Here is a 17,265-nt window from a genome sequence, read left to right on the forward strand (position 1 = left end):
TCAACACTGCGTACAGCGTGATCTTGAAAGTATGACTCTTTTGAACCGATTCTTTTTAGTGAGTCTAAAACACACAGCGGGTCTAGTATAGTCCGAGTCCCGAACAAATGACACTTGAGGTAGTTTTTCTAGAAAAACAAAATGCATCCAGAGCGACCAGTGTAGCCAGACTCTCTAATTAATCACTCCCAAGCGCCGGTTCTTTTTAGTGAATCAAATGCATTCACAAGCTTTCAAACTTCGAGACTTAAATCACTCACTTTATTGACAGCATTTTTTTATATAGGCTACATCTAAAACACAATATGCTTTTTCAGTAGTTTTTGTTTTTACATTATAACACATTAAATAAGTTTGTTTTATTAGTTTTTTGTTGCATTCAGCATTTCTTCATTAACAATTCTAATACTACTTGTAAGGAACCAGAATGGTTACATTTTTTATGATTCCCATCCCTAACCATAATTACTCACTATCATAAATTATGTTTATTGCAAGTGAATAATAATACTGGATCATAACAAAGGGGAAAAATAGGTCAAACAGGTAAGGTTTTGGTTGTAAATCTGTATTTATGTTGCGGTTAACATTCAAATACAAACAGACAAAGCATATGATGAAAAAACAGCGGACATGACCTGGAAAAAGATTAGACAGCGTGTGGAAATGAACATCTCAGAAGAGCCTACTGCTCTCTTATCACATCCCATCATACTTGCACCTGTTAAACATCATCTTTTTCATATGAAAAATATCAGTAATATTCAATGGCTTAAAAAATATGCTTAGTATGTAAAACTATATCTGTACAGCATCAATAAATTCAAACGATGATATACTTCACTTAGTAAAAATAACAAATATCTTTCGATTCTTTTGCACCTGAAGACAAAATGTGTTACCAGACAACAGCCTGCCCAAATAATCCCAGCTCTTTAAAATGCACTTCATAATTAAAAACGAGTTTCCACATGATTTAGCAATAATATGCACCATCTCTTTCAAAGCTTCATTACATGATATTAAATAACTCAGTGTTTCCTCTGTATTATTCATATGGACATTGACTCAGTCTCAGTCCGCTAAACCGATCTGTCTCTCTAAAATGTATGTTTCAAACATACATGGCACCCAGATATTCTGGATCGTGACACTAGCGATAGCAACATACCTAGGAATGCATTTTATAATTCTAGCTAATATGTTTAGTTTTGGTCCTCAACTTCATCAGTTAAAGGCCCCATTACGTTTACATCACATACAGAGTAACACGAGCGTGTTCATTTTATAGAAAGAGTCTTGAGCGAACAATTCTTACTGTAGTTAATTTTACACACGTTCCTCTGTAGTAGCGGTTGCGCAACAATTATTACGAATCCTACCCAAAATATAAAAACGCTGACATTAAATAAAGCAAAAAACTGAGGTTCCAGTACATTAAATGCTTCTTCCACTGTATGACCATCAGTAAAGTTAGTCTTCAAGTGTAGCATGTCCCTAATATTCTTTTACACCTGCATCTTTTCCACAAACACAAAAGAAGCAGACTGTGTATCTTCATAGGATGCAATGATTTGCTCATAAACTCAATAACTGTGCGTTAAGCATTGCATAAAAGACACAAGACAAGCATAAGGCCACGCAATTGAACATTTAAAATAAAAATTACGCCAAAAAAAATGCATCTGTCAGTGCTGCAAACAAACACACACAAGTGTGTGTGTGTGTGTGTGTACTGTAGAATAGAAGGTTTCTAATTTGCCACAAATGAACATCCAAAGCCCGCAAAAGTGTTTTCTTTACATTCAGGATGTGCATCATAATGTCCGACAGGCAGTCTGCCAGTGAGCTGTGAACTTATTTGAGAAGTTTTTTGGGTGTGTTTTGTTTCTTGTTCTGCCAGAGGTGGCTGTAGATGGTGATGGCGTCCACACTAGCTGACATGGTCTTGGCGGGTATTTTGCTGAACTGTTTCTTATCTGAGCTGTATTTGTAGAGGTTTTCGATCATTTTGGGTGTGATGGTCTTGGGCCCGATGCCAGCCAGCTTGTTGATCTCCTCCACCTCTGGATAATACGTGTACAGAGAGCGAAACTGGCAGCCAGAGTCTCTGAATAGAATCAGGAAGTTGTTGGCTTCGGTTTTCTCCATTTCCTGGGAAAATTAAATCAAATACTTACAAATATGAAATAATTATCATTCCCCTTCAGGTTTTAAATGACAATCTAGACCTCTACACCTCTATACAGGGCCGTTCTTTGGGCAGTGCAACTGGTGCAGTCGCACCGGGCCCTGAGCTCCAAGGGGGCCCCGCTCCCTACCACCCGCATCAGCTAAGGACAGCCCAGCCTCTATACCAAGTAAATCAAGTATTATTTATTTAAATAGGTCTCATGTAACATCTTCATATTCCATGGTCCCAGGATTGAAAAAAATGAATTAAATAACTAAATAAAATTTTCTCCAGCAATGCTTGTTCAACATTTTCCTCCTCACTAGGGCTGTCAAAAAAAAAAAAATTGAATTTCGAACATTCGTCGTATTTAAAGTAAAAATCCACATTCGAAGGCAAAAACGTTGCATTCGAATGTTAGGTGTGTCAGGCAGCCTTATCAGTCACTTTTTTGTTTTTAATTGTTTAAGCAACTTAATTAATTATATATGGTTTATAAGCATTATTTTAAACATTATGCACTCTTTTCAAAAGATAGTCGTGTTATTTTATTGCTTTGAAGAAATGTGCATTAGTAATATTTTGCCCAATGCGTCCTCTTGTGGCCTCAGGAGAGAAGACAAAAGCTTTTTTTCCCCCGACTGAAATTATGCCTTTTAAATTCGAATATAGATAATATTTAAGTACAAAGTTGAAATTTCGTTTTTCAGCCATTTTGACAGCCCTACTCCTCACCTCCAGGATTTTGTTCTTCTGTCCCTCATTGACGCGGCCCGCGAGGCAGCAGTGTGCCAGTGCGTTCTGGATGATGTATTTATTTGATTTAGCACTGGGCTCCTTGTACAACTTTGGCCCTAGAGAGGAAGAGATATAAGAATTAGAGGAAGCGATTAACATTTGTGTGCAGACTGCTGTTGAGGGTCAAGGTTATGACAAGGGTATGATAACGGTCAGTCAATTCTATCTATTTTAAATGTCAAAAAAGGTTCAGTGTATTCAGTTTAATGTTGGAGTACATGGCATACTGCATGTTGGTAGCTGATACACGTATAAAATACTGTAAACACGTTCCTCTACATAAAGATTTTATTTAAAATTAAATTTTGGATTTTAAATCACTTTTTTTTGCAGTTCATTAAAAAAAAAAAAAATTCAATGTGCAAATATTAAATATACACTACCATTCAAAAGTTTAGAGTCAGTAAGATTTTTTTAAAATAAATAAATACTCTTATTCAGAAAGGATCTTAAAAATTTACAAAAGATTTATTAAAACAATGATCAAATAAAGGCAGCTTTTATGAGTCTAAGAGACTTTTTAACTGTTAACTTTTTGACAGTAGTGTAGTAGATGAATAAGTCATAAAATATTCATGCATTATGAGAAAATTGTAAATATTTCTAGATGGAGTATAGCACGTCACACTGCAGGACTGTCATGTCACCTGTGTATTCTGCATTAGACGCTGCAGACGATGTTGATTCGAGCTCCCAGTTCTCCCCGTTTCCACTTACGGATGGACACGGTGACAGAAAGCCCTCAGTGGACTCCGGCCTGAGGAAAAACAAACATACACACTGAAAATAGCTCTTTTATAAATTCTGAAGTACTAATTTAACAGGTGGCCCTTATCGCTTCTGGAAAAAGCAATGTTTCGTATAAAATCAACTGCCCGTAACACAGTAGTAAGCATAACTCCACACAGTGATGTTGTGAAGCTGAAGGCAGGAGAAAAGGAAGCGGAGCATGGATGAAGCAGAAAAAAGCTACTCATATTGTAGGCATATTCTAACCAGGTGCAGGTTTCCAGCAACTAATTCAAGTCATTTTAAAAAGCCTACATGACTTGTCATAGAAGTTATAGCCAATCAGAATGTATGTGATGTTTTTATACAGAGATGCAGAGCATGATTCTGTCGCAACCAGATGGACTGACAAAAAGTCTTGTCGCTGGACAGAAACTAACACGGAAGAGGTATAATTTATTACTTGCACCTGGTTAAAGAGATAGTCCAACCAAAAATGAAAACACAAACCAGTATGAATTTTTTTTTTGTGGAACACAAAAGACAACATTTTGAAGAATGTTGGTAACTAAACAATTTCTGGTACTATTGACTTCCACAGAATTTTTGTCCATACTATAGAAGTCAATGGGACCCAAAACTATTTGGTTACCAACATTCTACAAAATATCCCTATGTGTTCTACAGAAGAAAGAAAGTCATACAGGATTGGAATACAATTTTCATATTTGGGTGGACTATCCCTTTAAGACAATGTTAAACTGAGTTTCATAAACAATTGCTAAAAGATTATCCTTTTTTTTTGCTGCTATAATAAATTAGCCAAAAAAAAAAAAAAAAAAAAAAAAAAAGAAAAAAAATCACCATAAAACATAAATACTGTAATACAAGAAAATATGAACACAAGAAAACAAAGACTGCCACTGATTGTTTTATAACAACTGATTCAAAGATGACAATTATATAACAGTTTATTATGTTCCACTAATATGCTGATGAACCAGTGAACTGATCTGTCCAAGCGAATGAGTTTGTCCAGCACCCAAGCTGAAATGACAAGCCGCCAGAGCCCTGTGAGCTAATGACATGGGTGTGATGCTGTCTGCAAACTGACCTTCCCTTTCTCCCTTTAGGGGAGCTCAGAAAGAAACACAGACTGCCAGGAGACAGTCTGCTGCCTCTGAGCAACCAGAGAGAAGACAGAGATACCATAGACAGAGGAGGACAGAGGGTTATGAACAAGACAACAGAGATGTGTGTCAGTACTGATTAATACAAGAGTGTGACATTTTTAATCTCGACAAAAACTATCATTATTTTCTCTTTTTTTGAAGGATTTTTGAGGGAAGGTAACAGTGAACTGGACCTGGTCTCACCTGGATGTCCTCTTATCTGATTTGACACTCTCATTGTCTGCCAAATTAAGAGAGGCGAGTGATAAACTAGACACGGAATATCCACGAGGTCGTGACCCTAAACACACAAATACACAAACATGCACATAATTGGCATACATTTTCTTTTAGAAGCCAGCTTCAGAAGCTCTTTTGATACCACAAGAGCTAATTAAATGTGCTATTATTAATTAAAAAATACATTTTAATATTAACATTATTAAAAAATATAATTAGATATTCTATATTACTCAATTAAATTAAAAAGTATATCATAATTATTGTTTTTATTAATAATAATTGCAATAAATAAAAAGTTATATTTTAATATTGTTCAAATAATAATAATGAAACAGTAACACCGAATCAAAGGGCAATGACAATCTGGATTCCTCATCGTACCTGTGGTTGTCCGTGCTGGAGGTTTTGGAGACTCCATGATGTCTCGGTGCATAGATTTGGGGCGTGGCTTCTTCTGCTTGACACTGGGGGGGCGTGGCTTAATAACAGTGTCCATGTCCTCCATCAGTTTGAGCTGCTGCTTCCTCAAATATTCATCTTTTATATACTCCCGTCTTGCCTTCTCTTCCTCCTTCTTCTGACGCTCCTCTTCCCCTTTCAATCTGATTAAGGAAGAAGAGAATCCAAGTACGATGAACAAATTTCCTTGAAACAAGTTTAATGGCTTTTACAAACCATTTTGGATTCATTTAAATACAGAAGCAAATGCTGGATGGAGCATATTCCAATGACTAGTAATTTCAATGAATTGGTTCAACTTTTAATTGGTGTCATCACTCAGAAATGTTCTGGAATGAACTGAACTTCAAATGCTTTAAAGGGCTCATAACATGAGAAATCAAATTTGCCTTAATATTTTGGCATATAAGAGGTCTTTGTACCATTAAAATTTCCTGCAATTTTCATAGCTTAAAACGTCCTCCTCATTATAAACAAAGCATTTATTTAATCAAGCTCCAAAAACGGCTCGTTCGGATTTGAGAGGGCATGATGGCGTCACGGGGGCACAACCATTTGCATAAACACTGCCTCCAGAGCAAAACATAGATGAATACTCTTCATAACTTGTCCCGCTATATGTACAATTAATAGACGAGGGAATACGGAGGCAAGTTCTCTGCCGAGTATATAGCTGTCTCGAGTTATACAGAGTTACATGCCTCCTACCAGCCAATCAGAAATTAGGATGTTGTTTCAGTTTAAATGATGCGATTCTGCTGCAAGCACGTTCGTTACTAAGCAACATGGATGCGTGCGAAGTTGGAAGAGAAAGATCCGATGAATGCTGTAGGTAACCCCTTCATTTTTTCTTTTTTTTTTTTCTTTTCGATTTTAAGATTCCTGGATGAAATCACTTGCCTGTGAAAAGATAGTGAGAGCTGATGTTGGGGAATATAGCCAAATTCGTGCTAAAGTATTATTGATGCAGTCAAAAAAACTCTCCAACTGCTTTGCAACCAGAAGCTTTAATTTAGCTTTGGGTTCCTGAAAGGAAAGTACTAGAGATGTTATAACAAAATTATCTGATAAAAGACAGACAAATTCATCCAAATAATATAAATTGTTTTACATATTTAAAAAAGTATCAAAAATACCAAGAAATTTGGCCCCAAACATGGCAACTGAACAGGAGTGCTCAATGTACATACTCTACACACACAGTAGGATTACAGAACTTGTCCTGAGCATGTATGTCAAGCTGTGTGTGTGTGTGTGTGTGAGAGAGAGAGAGAGAGAGAGAGAGAGAGAGAGAGAGAGAGTACACATTTCAGCTTATGAATGTTTGTTTTTTTCTTTTTTTTCTGTTGTGTTTGTTGCACATTTTGATGCCTTGATGACAGGAGTAGGGGGCTCCCATATAAAGCACTGGCTTCCCCACTCAAAGTCAGATGCAGTGTGTTTTCCATGGTGGGTTTGAACAAAACTAAAACTAGGAACAGTTTGAATCTGGATGGAACGCTATTATCTGTCATGACAGTGCTTTATGTGGGAGTCCTCTACCCCTGTCATCAGGCATCAAAATGTGCAACAAACCTTTACAACAGAAAAAAAAGAAACAATGCGTAATAAATGTGTACTCTCTCTGTGTCTCTCTCTCTCACACACACACAGCTTGACATACATGCTCAGGGTAAGTGCTGTAATCCTACTGTATGTGTACAGTATGTACATTGTGTACTGTTGTTCAGTTGGCTCGTTTGGGGCAAAATTTCTTTTTATTTTTAATACATTTGTATTTTAAAATACATAAATCTTTTTATTTTATTAGAATTAATTTGCCTTTCATCAGATTTACCAGATGTTATAATTTCTATTTGTGCTGGTCAATTATGAACAATAGGTAAAATTGAATTTGCTAGCAAAATCTTGGGTGCTGCAAATATTTGAGTTGCTCCTCCCCTTTGAGTGACCCGTACCCTTTGCGTGGCCCCTCCCCTAATCTCACTCCAAACTTTCGCTATAACTTAAGAGCCCTGACCAGGTCATTTTAGAGGGTCAGAATGATGGATGAAAATAACTTTTTTTAATTATTTGTTTTTGTATGCAAAAAAACTATATTAATATTATAAGTAAACCTCAAGGAACATATTAAAATAAAAAATTTCAATGAGTCAATCATGGGCCAATTTTAATTTTTGGGTGAACTAACCCTTTAAATCATAATAATGAGCCTTTAATTGCCTACATAGCCTATAAGCGCTCAAGTGCATGCATAAAGCTTGCCACAGCACACCGGCAGATATAATGATTATGAATGAGTCAGGGAAAAACAGTAAGGAAACTGTATTAAAGTGCCCTTAGTATGGATTTTTAAAAATGATCTTTCATGCAGTGTGTAACACAGCTCTAAGTGAATAAAAACATCCTGCAAAGTTTTAAACCTGAAAGTGCACAGTGTATACATTTATTGTCTCTCAAAATTGTCTTAGTTTACTGTGATTGTGTAGTTCTCCATTACTGTGTGATGTTGGAGTTGTGGTGTTTTTCATACCGTGCTGCTTCTTTCTTTTGTTCCATCTCGGCCTCCTGTTGCTGTTTCTTGATCTTCATCTCTTTCTCCCGCCGTAGCCTTTTTTCCATCAGAGCTGCTTTCTTCTGTGCAATATCCTCCTCGGGCTTCAGGTCATCCTGAGTCACAGCAACACAAACAAACAATCATTCAGTCTGACACAGAACCTCATGTGCAGTTGGGTGTACAAGACAATGTCTCTCACAGAACAATGTATAGTGCTTCACAGTAAATGACAGAAAACTCTTTTTTTTAAAATACAAAGAGTCTATCTCAAATGAGCGCTTGTTTGAAACTACAAAGACATGCTGAAGCTGTTGAACAGTTACCATTCTAAAAGTGAAGTGACATTCAGCCAAGTATGGTGACCCATACTCGGAATTCGTGCTCTGCATTTAACCCATCCAACGTGCACACACACAGCAGTGAACACACACACACCGTGAACATACACCCGGAGCAGTGGGCAGCCATTTTATGCTGCAGCGCCCGGGGAGCAGTTGGGGGTTCGGTGCCTTGCTCAAGGGCACCTCAGTCGTGGTATTGAGGGTGGAGAGAGCGCTGGACATTCACTCCCCCCACCTACAATCCCTGCCGGCCCGAGACTCGAACCCGCAGCCTTTGGATTACAAGTCCGACTCTCTAACCATTAGGCCACGACTTCCCACGACTTCCCACGACTTCTTGTCAAATACAAAGAATTAAAGTATTTTGTTAGTTTGAAATAAACCCCTGGTTTTGGATATTTTAGAGAAATATTATCAACAATGGCAGTGAAATCTGCTAATTATTGGGAATACCTCAAGTTCATTCAAGGTTTTTTTTTTTCCATTGCTTTAACATGCGTCGATTTAGGGCAGGGGTTTTCGATCTTTCAGAAACCTGATGAGATTAATATGATTAATCTCTTGTAAAGGACCCCCATCCTAAATTTTAAAAGGCAGTAAAAAACCATTATACTGTATTTAAGAGGCAATTTATTTTCTAGTCTAAAGGCCCAACTCATACAGTGAAAGTAATATTACAAATAAATGTAAAATATTATTTGAAAAATATTTAGTTCATTACATTAGATTATAATTTTTTCTACTGTACTGTTACTGTACAATAAGCTTTATTTACATGTTTTTACCCCCCCCCCCCCCCCCATAATTATAAATTATTTAGTTTATTTATTTTAATTTTTTTTAAATCATTTTCTCTAAACTGGGGGCCCCAATTAAAAAAAAACCTGATTTAGGCAACTTTTCTTTATATGTGAGTGTTTTCTGCTCTCAGAGTCTTCATGTAAATATACTGTATGATTCTCACCTTATAGAAGAAGCCACAGCACATCTTCTGGTCTGGTCTAGATTCTGTCCCAGTCTCTGTATCTCTGCTGCTCTCAAGATTGTGTCCATCCAGAGGCTTCAGAACAGAGAGAGGAACCTCAATCAGATCCTTCTTCTCATGTGACTTTTCTTCATTTGTGTGTCCACTGGCCACTACCGTTGAATGGTCCATTGTCGGCTGAGACAGAACCTCAGATGTTGGCGCATTCATGATTTTGTCACTCTTTCCAATGTCCTGTTTTTCTTCTCCCTGCTTTTCATTCACCTGAGCAGATGGCGAATTTACAGCTGCTTTTTGTACGTCTTTGGGCTCTTGCTTACATGGCTTTTCTGTAGCTGTGTGGTCCTCACTCGAAGGTCCCTCGTCACGTCCCAAATAGGCGAATGAGCTGGACTGTGACTGACTCGGCAAAACGCGTCTAAGTCGAGGCAGGCTGTCCACTGACTGTGGTGTGTTGAGCATGCGGCTAAAGGGGGTAACCTTGAGCTCATTGGGCCTTGGCGTTCTTGGTGTCCTTACGTGGAAAGACGCAGACTTCCTTTTGATCGTACAGGGCGAATGATGTGTCGTGCGTGGTGAACCGGTGGACGACAAAATGGGGGAGAGCGACCCCACTGAACCTCGACCAACTACGCTGCTGCTGCGTAGTTCACGCAACTGTTTGCGTGGCGACGGATCCGGTGGCGAAATCACCCAACTTTGGTGTTCACGCATCTGCATGATGCGTTCCTGCTGCTGTGCCAAGCGCTGCATCTCTGACTGAAGGAAGCTCAGAGACGTGTTCAGGCGCTCGATGGATCGCGTATACTCCGCCAGGTCCACTTCCACAGCTGCTTCCTCCAGAGGTGATTTCGGCGGTGCGCCGTCTGGTCGACATCTCTCAAGTCTAGAATCTGAGTCATTGGAATTCAAAGGTGTTTTTTGGGGTTGTGGGACACTGGTTTGTTTTTCCAGATCATCTGGGCTTTCACTATCACCCCCTAGTGGGGACACAACTCCTTTACGCCTGACCACATTGAGGAAGGCGGTCCTGCCCATGCGCTGCCTGTGACGTGTAAAAGCCGCTTCGACTTTCTTCTTCTGCGCCTCAATGGCTCTGCGTTTCTCTTCCAGTTTCATCTTCAACTGCACCATCTCCGACGCCAACAGGTGCGAGGGATCACGAGGGGAGGTGATGCGAGAAGGGGTGGGTGCATCAGGAGTAATCGAACAAACTGTCCCGGTCGCTCCTGGGGTTGTGACGTTCAAGTCGCCGCTATCAGGCGTATTACCACCACTCCCGCTGCTGCGGCCATCGCCGTGGTTTAGTTTACGAAACTTCTGCTCGGCAAAGCTGGTCATGCGAACAGCAGAACCCAGTGAGGAGGCCATGCTGGTGGCCAAGGAGCGCGTTCCCAAAAGGCTTGGGCATGGGCTACCGGATGTTTCTGGAAGTGGACAGGAACGAGCTTCGCAGTCCTGGTCCATGTCTGAATAGTCCTTAAGGGATGAATCCTCATCCTGTCCGTCCTGGATATCCTCGGTACGGACGTGGATTCCGGTGTCCATGTCAGTGGAGGTGGAATTTAGGTCCATGTCATCTGCTGCTCTGGCCTTAGAAAGCGAGTCCTCTGGATCGTTTGTATCAGATGCGGAGTTGTGGGAAGATGGGTTGTGCAGGAAAAAGGCACTGTCCCCAGATGGGAGCTGCAAACTGCTGTGGGGTCGCTCAGAGTCATGGATGATCTTCAGGGCTTCTTCTATACTGGGGGTGTTGGGCTGAGGGTCATACGGAGGGCTTGGGTTATCTGTCGATACACCATTTGAGTACCTGAAACATAGGATATTTGTTCAGTTTTAGTGAACTCTCACATTCAGATAACTATTACTTCAAAATAAAACAGCTTGCCACTGAATACGATAAAACTTTCTTCTATATTTCTACCACCTAAAAAAGAAGATATAAAGCAGCCTGTCTCAGAAGCTAATATACAGTGAAAATCAGAGCCAAGGTTTACGACTTGCAGTTATACTGAAGCTGATTGAGTGTAGAAGCGTGGGCATTTTTAATGCATTTCTACGAAAGCCAAGCTTCATGCTCGTGTGGTGGATTGTAGGATTGATAGTAGACTTGATAAAGTGTTAAAAGCTTTCAAAAGTTGAGAAATTCTAAACTTTATGCAAACAGCAGCAAATGTCTACAAGGTTGAGGTAATGGCGTTTGTCTTAAACATTTCTATGCAGACTGTGCTGGAGCTTCAATTGGATTCAGTGCAGTCGCATTGTTTACACATTGGACGCATTGCAAATGTTGCAAGTATGCAAAATACTGCAGTTTGGATAATTTCATTGAAAATAAACTGGCTTAGCAGTGGGTACTGAATTGAGTCGGTACTTAAATACTGCAGAAAGACTGGTATCATCACCTTTTCCTGATTTCAGTATCAACTTAAAGGACTTTATGTTGTTTTAATTGTGCTTTAGTCATTTTGACAGCGTCCTTCTCCATTCAATTCACTTCTTTTGTGTTTCAAAAAACACAAGGGTTTAAAACATGAAAGTGATTAAATAATGATTTAAATTTTTGGTTGAACTGTAGCTTTACATGTGACAAAAAGGCTCAAAAGATTTACCCAGTGTAGTTTCCCAGACGATGTCTGCTGATCTGTCTGTTGGATTCCTCATCGTCCTCCTCACGTATTTTGCTGTGGGCGTTCCCATTAACGGGCTGGAATGAGAGGTTCCTTCGCAGGCCTCGGGCCGTGTGGTGAACTTTAAAACCCAATCCTTCGGTGCTTGCCGATCGGCTCAGTCCACGTCCTGAAGATGAACTCATGCTGTCATCAAGTGGAATCTCGAATGATATCCCATGAGCTGAAGACCTGAGGAGAAGACAAACAGTAACTCATCCGCAGTAGGTAAAGACAGAGTAAGAGAGAAACAGAGAGTTTGTAGAGGGCACAAACCGTTTCTCTTTAGGCCATGTCCCCACACATCCATCCACATAAGACATGGAGGATGACCGCCTGATAACTGCTGTGAGAGAAAGAAATACCCATTTACTTACATAAAACAACAAGTTTACTGTTTATTCAGTGCATTCAAGCTATAAATTGTATCAGTGTGTGTGCTAGAGCCATGTTTTACCAGTTGAGCTACAGGAGACACAAAAATAACGAGAGGTGCAAAATCTCTTATAAGTTCTTCAAAAGTGTGACTTAATTTTTTTAAATCTTACCTGATTTGTCATTTTTAGGTTGTGACCTAAAAGATGAAATTGTTTGGAATATAAATTCAGACTTGCATAAACTCATGATAAATGATTTCAGTTCTTTGTAAACCTCAAACTTGCATTGTATTAAAGACCAACCTAGACTGATCCGGACTGCCTGGCCTGTGGATCAGGTTTTGTTTGGTTATGGGAGCCATTTTATTGGACTGGGATTGGTCAGATACTACAAAAGAAAAGATAAATAAAACTGGTGTTGATAAAATGCATGACATGCACACCAAATATAATGACAGCCAGAAAAGACAGACCTTACCTTTGGTATTAAGTGTGCGGGGCTGAACAAAAGATGGTTTCACAACTTCACACCACCAAAATAGCTCTGCCATAAATACTAGGTAGTTACTCTGAAATCACACAAACACACTAAAATGAATGAGAAGAGAATGATAGAAAACTTTTAAACAATCTCTCTTCAATCTTTAAAAACATCGAACGGAGGAGGGCCTGACATGTTTGTGATGTGCTAGTCTTGCTAATGTTCCTCTATAACCACAAGATGTCAATGTTCTCCTATAGATTGCAATAGACATCTTACTAACTTCAAAAAAGCAAGATAACGGCTACTGTACATATATACTGTGCAGTATATTCAGTGTATGGCCAACTACATTTAAAAAATGTGCAGCGCTAATTTTAAAAAATTATGAAACAGTATGAATTATTACTTTAGGTATTCAGTGCATACAGAAATTTTCCATACTACACACATTATACATACTATATACTGCATAAGAAATAGTAAGGATGGTCATGTGATCTGAACATGGTGGCAGTGAAGCCCATTCTGATCACCCAAATGGCATCATAACATTCTGATGTGACAGAACACAAACACAAGTTTAATTATTTAAATAGCGTAATAACTGTGCAAAATAACTGACTGTCCTTAGTGTACAACATAATATAGAGCATTTATTGAAAGCAACAGTGCAGCAAAGAGTCTCTTTCAGCGCATTAAAGGGTGTTCTGACCCAACAAGAGCAACAAAGCAACCAGGGCAGGCTGACACGAACAGAACAGACCCAGCACACTCTGCTGATTTATTCAGTCCTGACACCTTTATTTCCCCACAGTTAGTGGCTGTTAGGATCATGAAAAAGCCCTCGTTTAGTGAAAAACACACCACTTAAGCCCTAAATGACCAAAGAAATCAGATGTACCTTTGTTTTACTGGAGAGCATGTGATTGGCAGAAGCAGTCAACAAGCATTTTAACCTGGTTTACATAATTGACCACAGACTCATCTGACATAACGGCAAATCCACAGCTGCCAGTTTGGAAAATTTTGCTCCAAAAATATGTTATGATGGTGGCTGTGTGAGGTAACAGCTACACATGGACTGTGTTTATCTAGACCCACCGCGTTACTAACATAACTGTCTGAGGCGATCCACTTGGCAGAGCTCTCACATACACACAAACGATGACTCAGTCATCCCAAACCGTCAGATTTAAAACACGCACTGGTCGGCTTTCCTTTCCTGCATCAGCCCTGATGAAATTCCCTGTAATACTCCAGTGATCACTCATTCCTCATGGCCTCAAACTTAAAAAGGATATTCAGTGGAAAATCACCACAGAAAGCACTCAGAATCTGTATCCTACAAACCATGTAAAGTTTGCAACACTGAATCAAATGGGAAACACATCCTATTCATTGTGTTGAATCATCTGAGAAAACTAAATCCTACTAGGAAAAAATAAAATAAAATTAGCTCATCAAATGAAATTTCTGAAGACAATCAGAGCAGTGATTGTCATGCAACAATCATCAAAACATGTCAAAATAAAATCCATCAATAAATCTTGTAGTAAAATGGTATTAGTAAAGACATTTGCATTTACTTATTTACAAAAAAATAACTTTTCTTCTCTGCATTTCTCTTTCTTCTTGCTTCCTAATCTAGTTGACAAATAAACCTGGCATTGTATATTGTTGGCTCCCCATCAATTGCTTTTGTCCTCTTTTGCAAGTCGTTTTGGATAGAAGCGTCTGTTAAATGCATAAATATAAATGTAGTAAAGAGAAGTAAACTGTATTGATGTCAGGTTTACCTTGATGGTGCTGGAGGCATACAGCATATCCTCCAGGGTGAAGTGACAGCAGTTGTTGAGGTTTTCTCTGCAGAACTCCTGGATCAGCTGGAGATTGTACAGACTGTCAGCCAATGACATTGTTTCTTTGACACAGATATCTGGATGGGGAGGGAACAAACCACATAACAGCCAATGACGTTATGAGTATATCTGAGGGGGCGGAGACAGAACTCAAATAGAAGCCAATGGAGATTCATAAAGCCTGTGAGGGCGGGACCAGAATGTGTGATGTAACGAGCAGAATCCTCAGAGTCACGGGGTGGAGATGTGTTTATGTTTGAATAACTGCTCCTCTGTTCTCACTCAAACTTCCATTCACGCACTCCTACTCGCTCTGTCTGTTCCTTTCGCTCATTTCTCCCTCCACCCTCATATACCCTAATTCTTATGAAGAAATTATGATTTTTATATAGCAAGGAAGCAGTAAATTGATCTAAAGTGTCATCAAGTGGCTTTAATAGCACAAACAATTGTCTTTCAAACCAAGTTTAAAGTTAAAGAAACCCTGCTATTTTATCACTAAGTCAAATTTAAAATGAGACAGAGACTTTCCCCCGATTTCACAGACAAGGCTTAAGCCTAGTCCTAGACTAAAATGTAAGTTTGAGCTGTTTCAAATTAAAGAAACTTGCACCGACTGATCTTAAAATATATCAGTGCCTTTGTTTTATCTCAAGATGCACCCCAGTAATGTTTTTTTCTAAGGCATGTTTATAAAAATTACTTAAATGTCCTAATTGAACTATGGCCTAATCCTGGTTTAGGCTAAGCCCCGTCTATGAAACCGGCCCTTTGTGTCCTTCAAATGACTCTAAATATCTGAATGTTGATATGTTTGTGACATGAGGAACTTCAGAGAGAGTTTAGTGGATAATGTAGTTTTCCTGATGCTGCTTGTGTGTGTATGCCTGTTATCTATGGGGCCAGATCAGGGGCAGAGTATTTTGTTGAGGGTGTATCTGTACAGGCCTGAGGCCTCTGTCGGAAAGTTGTACTAAAGTGTCTCAACTACACCTCTCAATGAAACATAAAATGAAGATATTAGAAACACACTATTTCTGACTAAAATATATTGCAGTTTTGTAGGTCACTTCCCCAGACTAGTTTAAACATACACAGAAATTGCAATTCATCAGACTTAGCACAAGATTAGAGAATCAGTACTAATAACAAAGTCCCTTTAAGGATAGTAATTTCAATCGATGGCCATCTTTGAAACAGCTTTTGGGCTGCTATTTCAGTCATGCAACTACCTGTGTGAGTAAACCTTACTCCCCTCATCTCACTAGCGTACCTTCCAGTGGCACAGCATCAGGACAGTAGAAGTGCAGTAGTGCAGCCAGTGTGCAGCCGTCCGTGTTGTCCTTCAGGAGATTGTCCACCAAGGGGAGACAAAGAGCTGGACGTGCTTTAGAGTCCTCTCTCCTGTACCGCCCCTGTAGATTAACCACACACAACGGATGCTGAGAGATTGGACAGCAAGACTGTTGAAATGGCAATGCATCATAACCAGAGACACATAAATCAGTAAAAACACACACAGGTTGATGTTAATGGACTTGCAGCTACACCTTTATGAAAAAGGAATCAAATATAAGGAGGGAAACAATACACATAAAGTTGGTCTTAGTTAAACTGAAAGTAATGTGCAAATACATTTTTAAAAGAATGCTGGATGCCCATTTTCCACAAATTGATATGATTCTTTAGGGTCTTCATGAAATGTCTGCAACATACTTTGGTTAAAATATCTCAATGGTCGTGTAAAACAACACCCCTTTTACCTTGTCAAAAACAGCTTGTGTTCACAGCAACTCATTTCGGTGCACATCTCTTTAAATGATAATGAGCTACTGCTCACCCCACCCCTCTCTTCTGTTTTTTTTTGTGTATTTGGTGGCACATTACCATAAAAAAATAAATAAAAAATAATCCACTGCGTCCTCAGTGGCTCGGTTGTCGAGAGAAATTCTGATCAATATTATGAATAAGACTCTTATGTTCACTTTTATATCCAACTACGAAACACCTGCATTGTTTAGGAGACACTGTTGCTGCTACAGCTGCTCAAGCGTGAAGAAAATGGCGAACAACGTACAACTGGCTGAGGGTGGGGATATGCTAATACGGGACAGTCTGTTAGCGGTCATGGGTGGGGCCAGAGCAATATGACGTCATACTGCTCAGAAAATCAATACTGCTTAATAATTTAGACAGTTTACGTTTTTTGGGGATAAAAAAAAGGAGTGAATGTTTTTTTTTCATTGTAGGGTGGTTGTGTCCACACCCTGCTACGACACATTTATATGTAAATGCCATGTAAAAGTGAATTTTGCATTCGATGCCACCTTTAAAGCTGTTCTAATTTGTCAAAAAGTGGCCAATTATACTTGACTTCACCCTACTATTTATATATCTTGTATACAAAGAATAAATCAAA

At 39.1% G+C, this 17,265-nt stretch overlaps 1 protein-coding gene across 1 annotated transcript in view; it reads right to left on the reverse strand.

Annotated features, from left to right (window-relative positions):
• Positions 1–548: 548 nt before the first annotated feature.
• LOC306845606 (calmodulin-regulated spectrin-associated protein 2-like) overlaps positions 549–17,265 on the reverse strand; it is a 55,786-nt gene continuing 39,069 nt past the window's right edge. Inside the window, exons 5-18 of the mRNA XM_079378505.1 lie at positions 16,120–16,261; positions 14,784–14,923; positions 12,982–13,072; positions 12,807–12,891; positions 12,675–12,700; positions 12,403–12,472; positions 12,070–12,318; positions 9,437–11,267; positions 8,108–8,244; positions 5,497–5,717; positions 5,077–5,173; positions 3,619–3,728; positions 2,909–3,027; positions 549–2,154 (exon numbers count right to left, since the gene is read on the reverse strand). Of these exons, the coding sequence (XP_079234631.1) occupies positions 1,858–2,154; positions 2,909–3,027; positions 3,619–3,728; positions 5,077–5,173; positions 5,497–5,717; positions 8,108–8,244; positions 9,437–11,267; positions 12,070–12,318; positions 12,403–12,472; positions 12,675–12,700; positions 12,807–12,891; positions 12,982–13,072; positions 14,784–14,923; positions 16,120–16,261 (3,615 nt within the window). The 3' untranslated portion in view covers positions 549–1,857. The remainder of the gene's footprint in view (positions 2,155–2,908; positions 3,028–3,618; positions 3,729–5,076; positions 5,174–5,496; positions 5,718–8,107; positions 8,245–9,436; positions 11,268–12,069; positions 12,319–12,402; positions 12,473–12,674; positions 12,701–12,806; positions 12,892–12,981; positions 13,073–14,783; positions 14,924–16,119; positions 16,262–17,265) is intronic.

The sequence above is a fragment of the Barbus barbus genome, assembly GCF_936440315.1.
Source record: "Barbus barbus genome assembly, chromosome: 26".
NCBI lineage: Eukaryota > Metazoa > Chordata > Actinopteri > Cypriniformes > Cyprinidae > Barbus > Barbus barbus.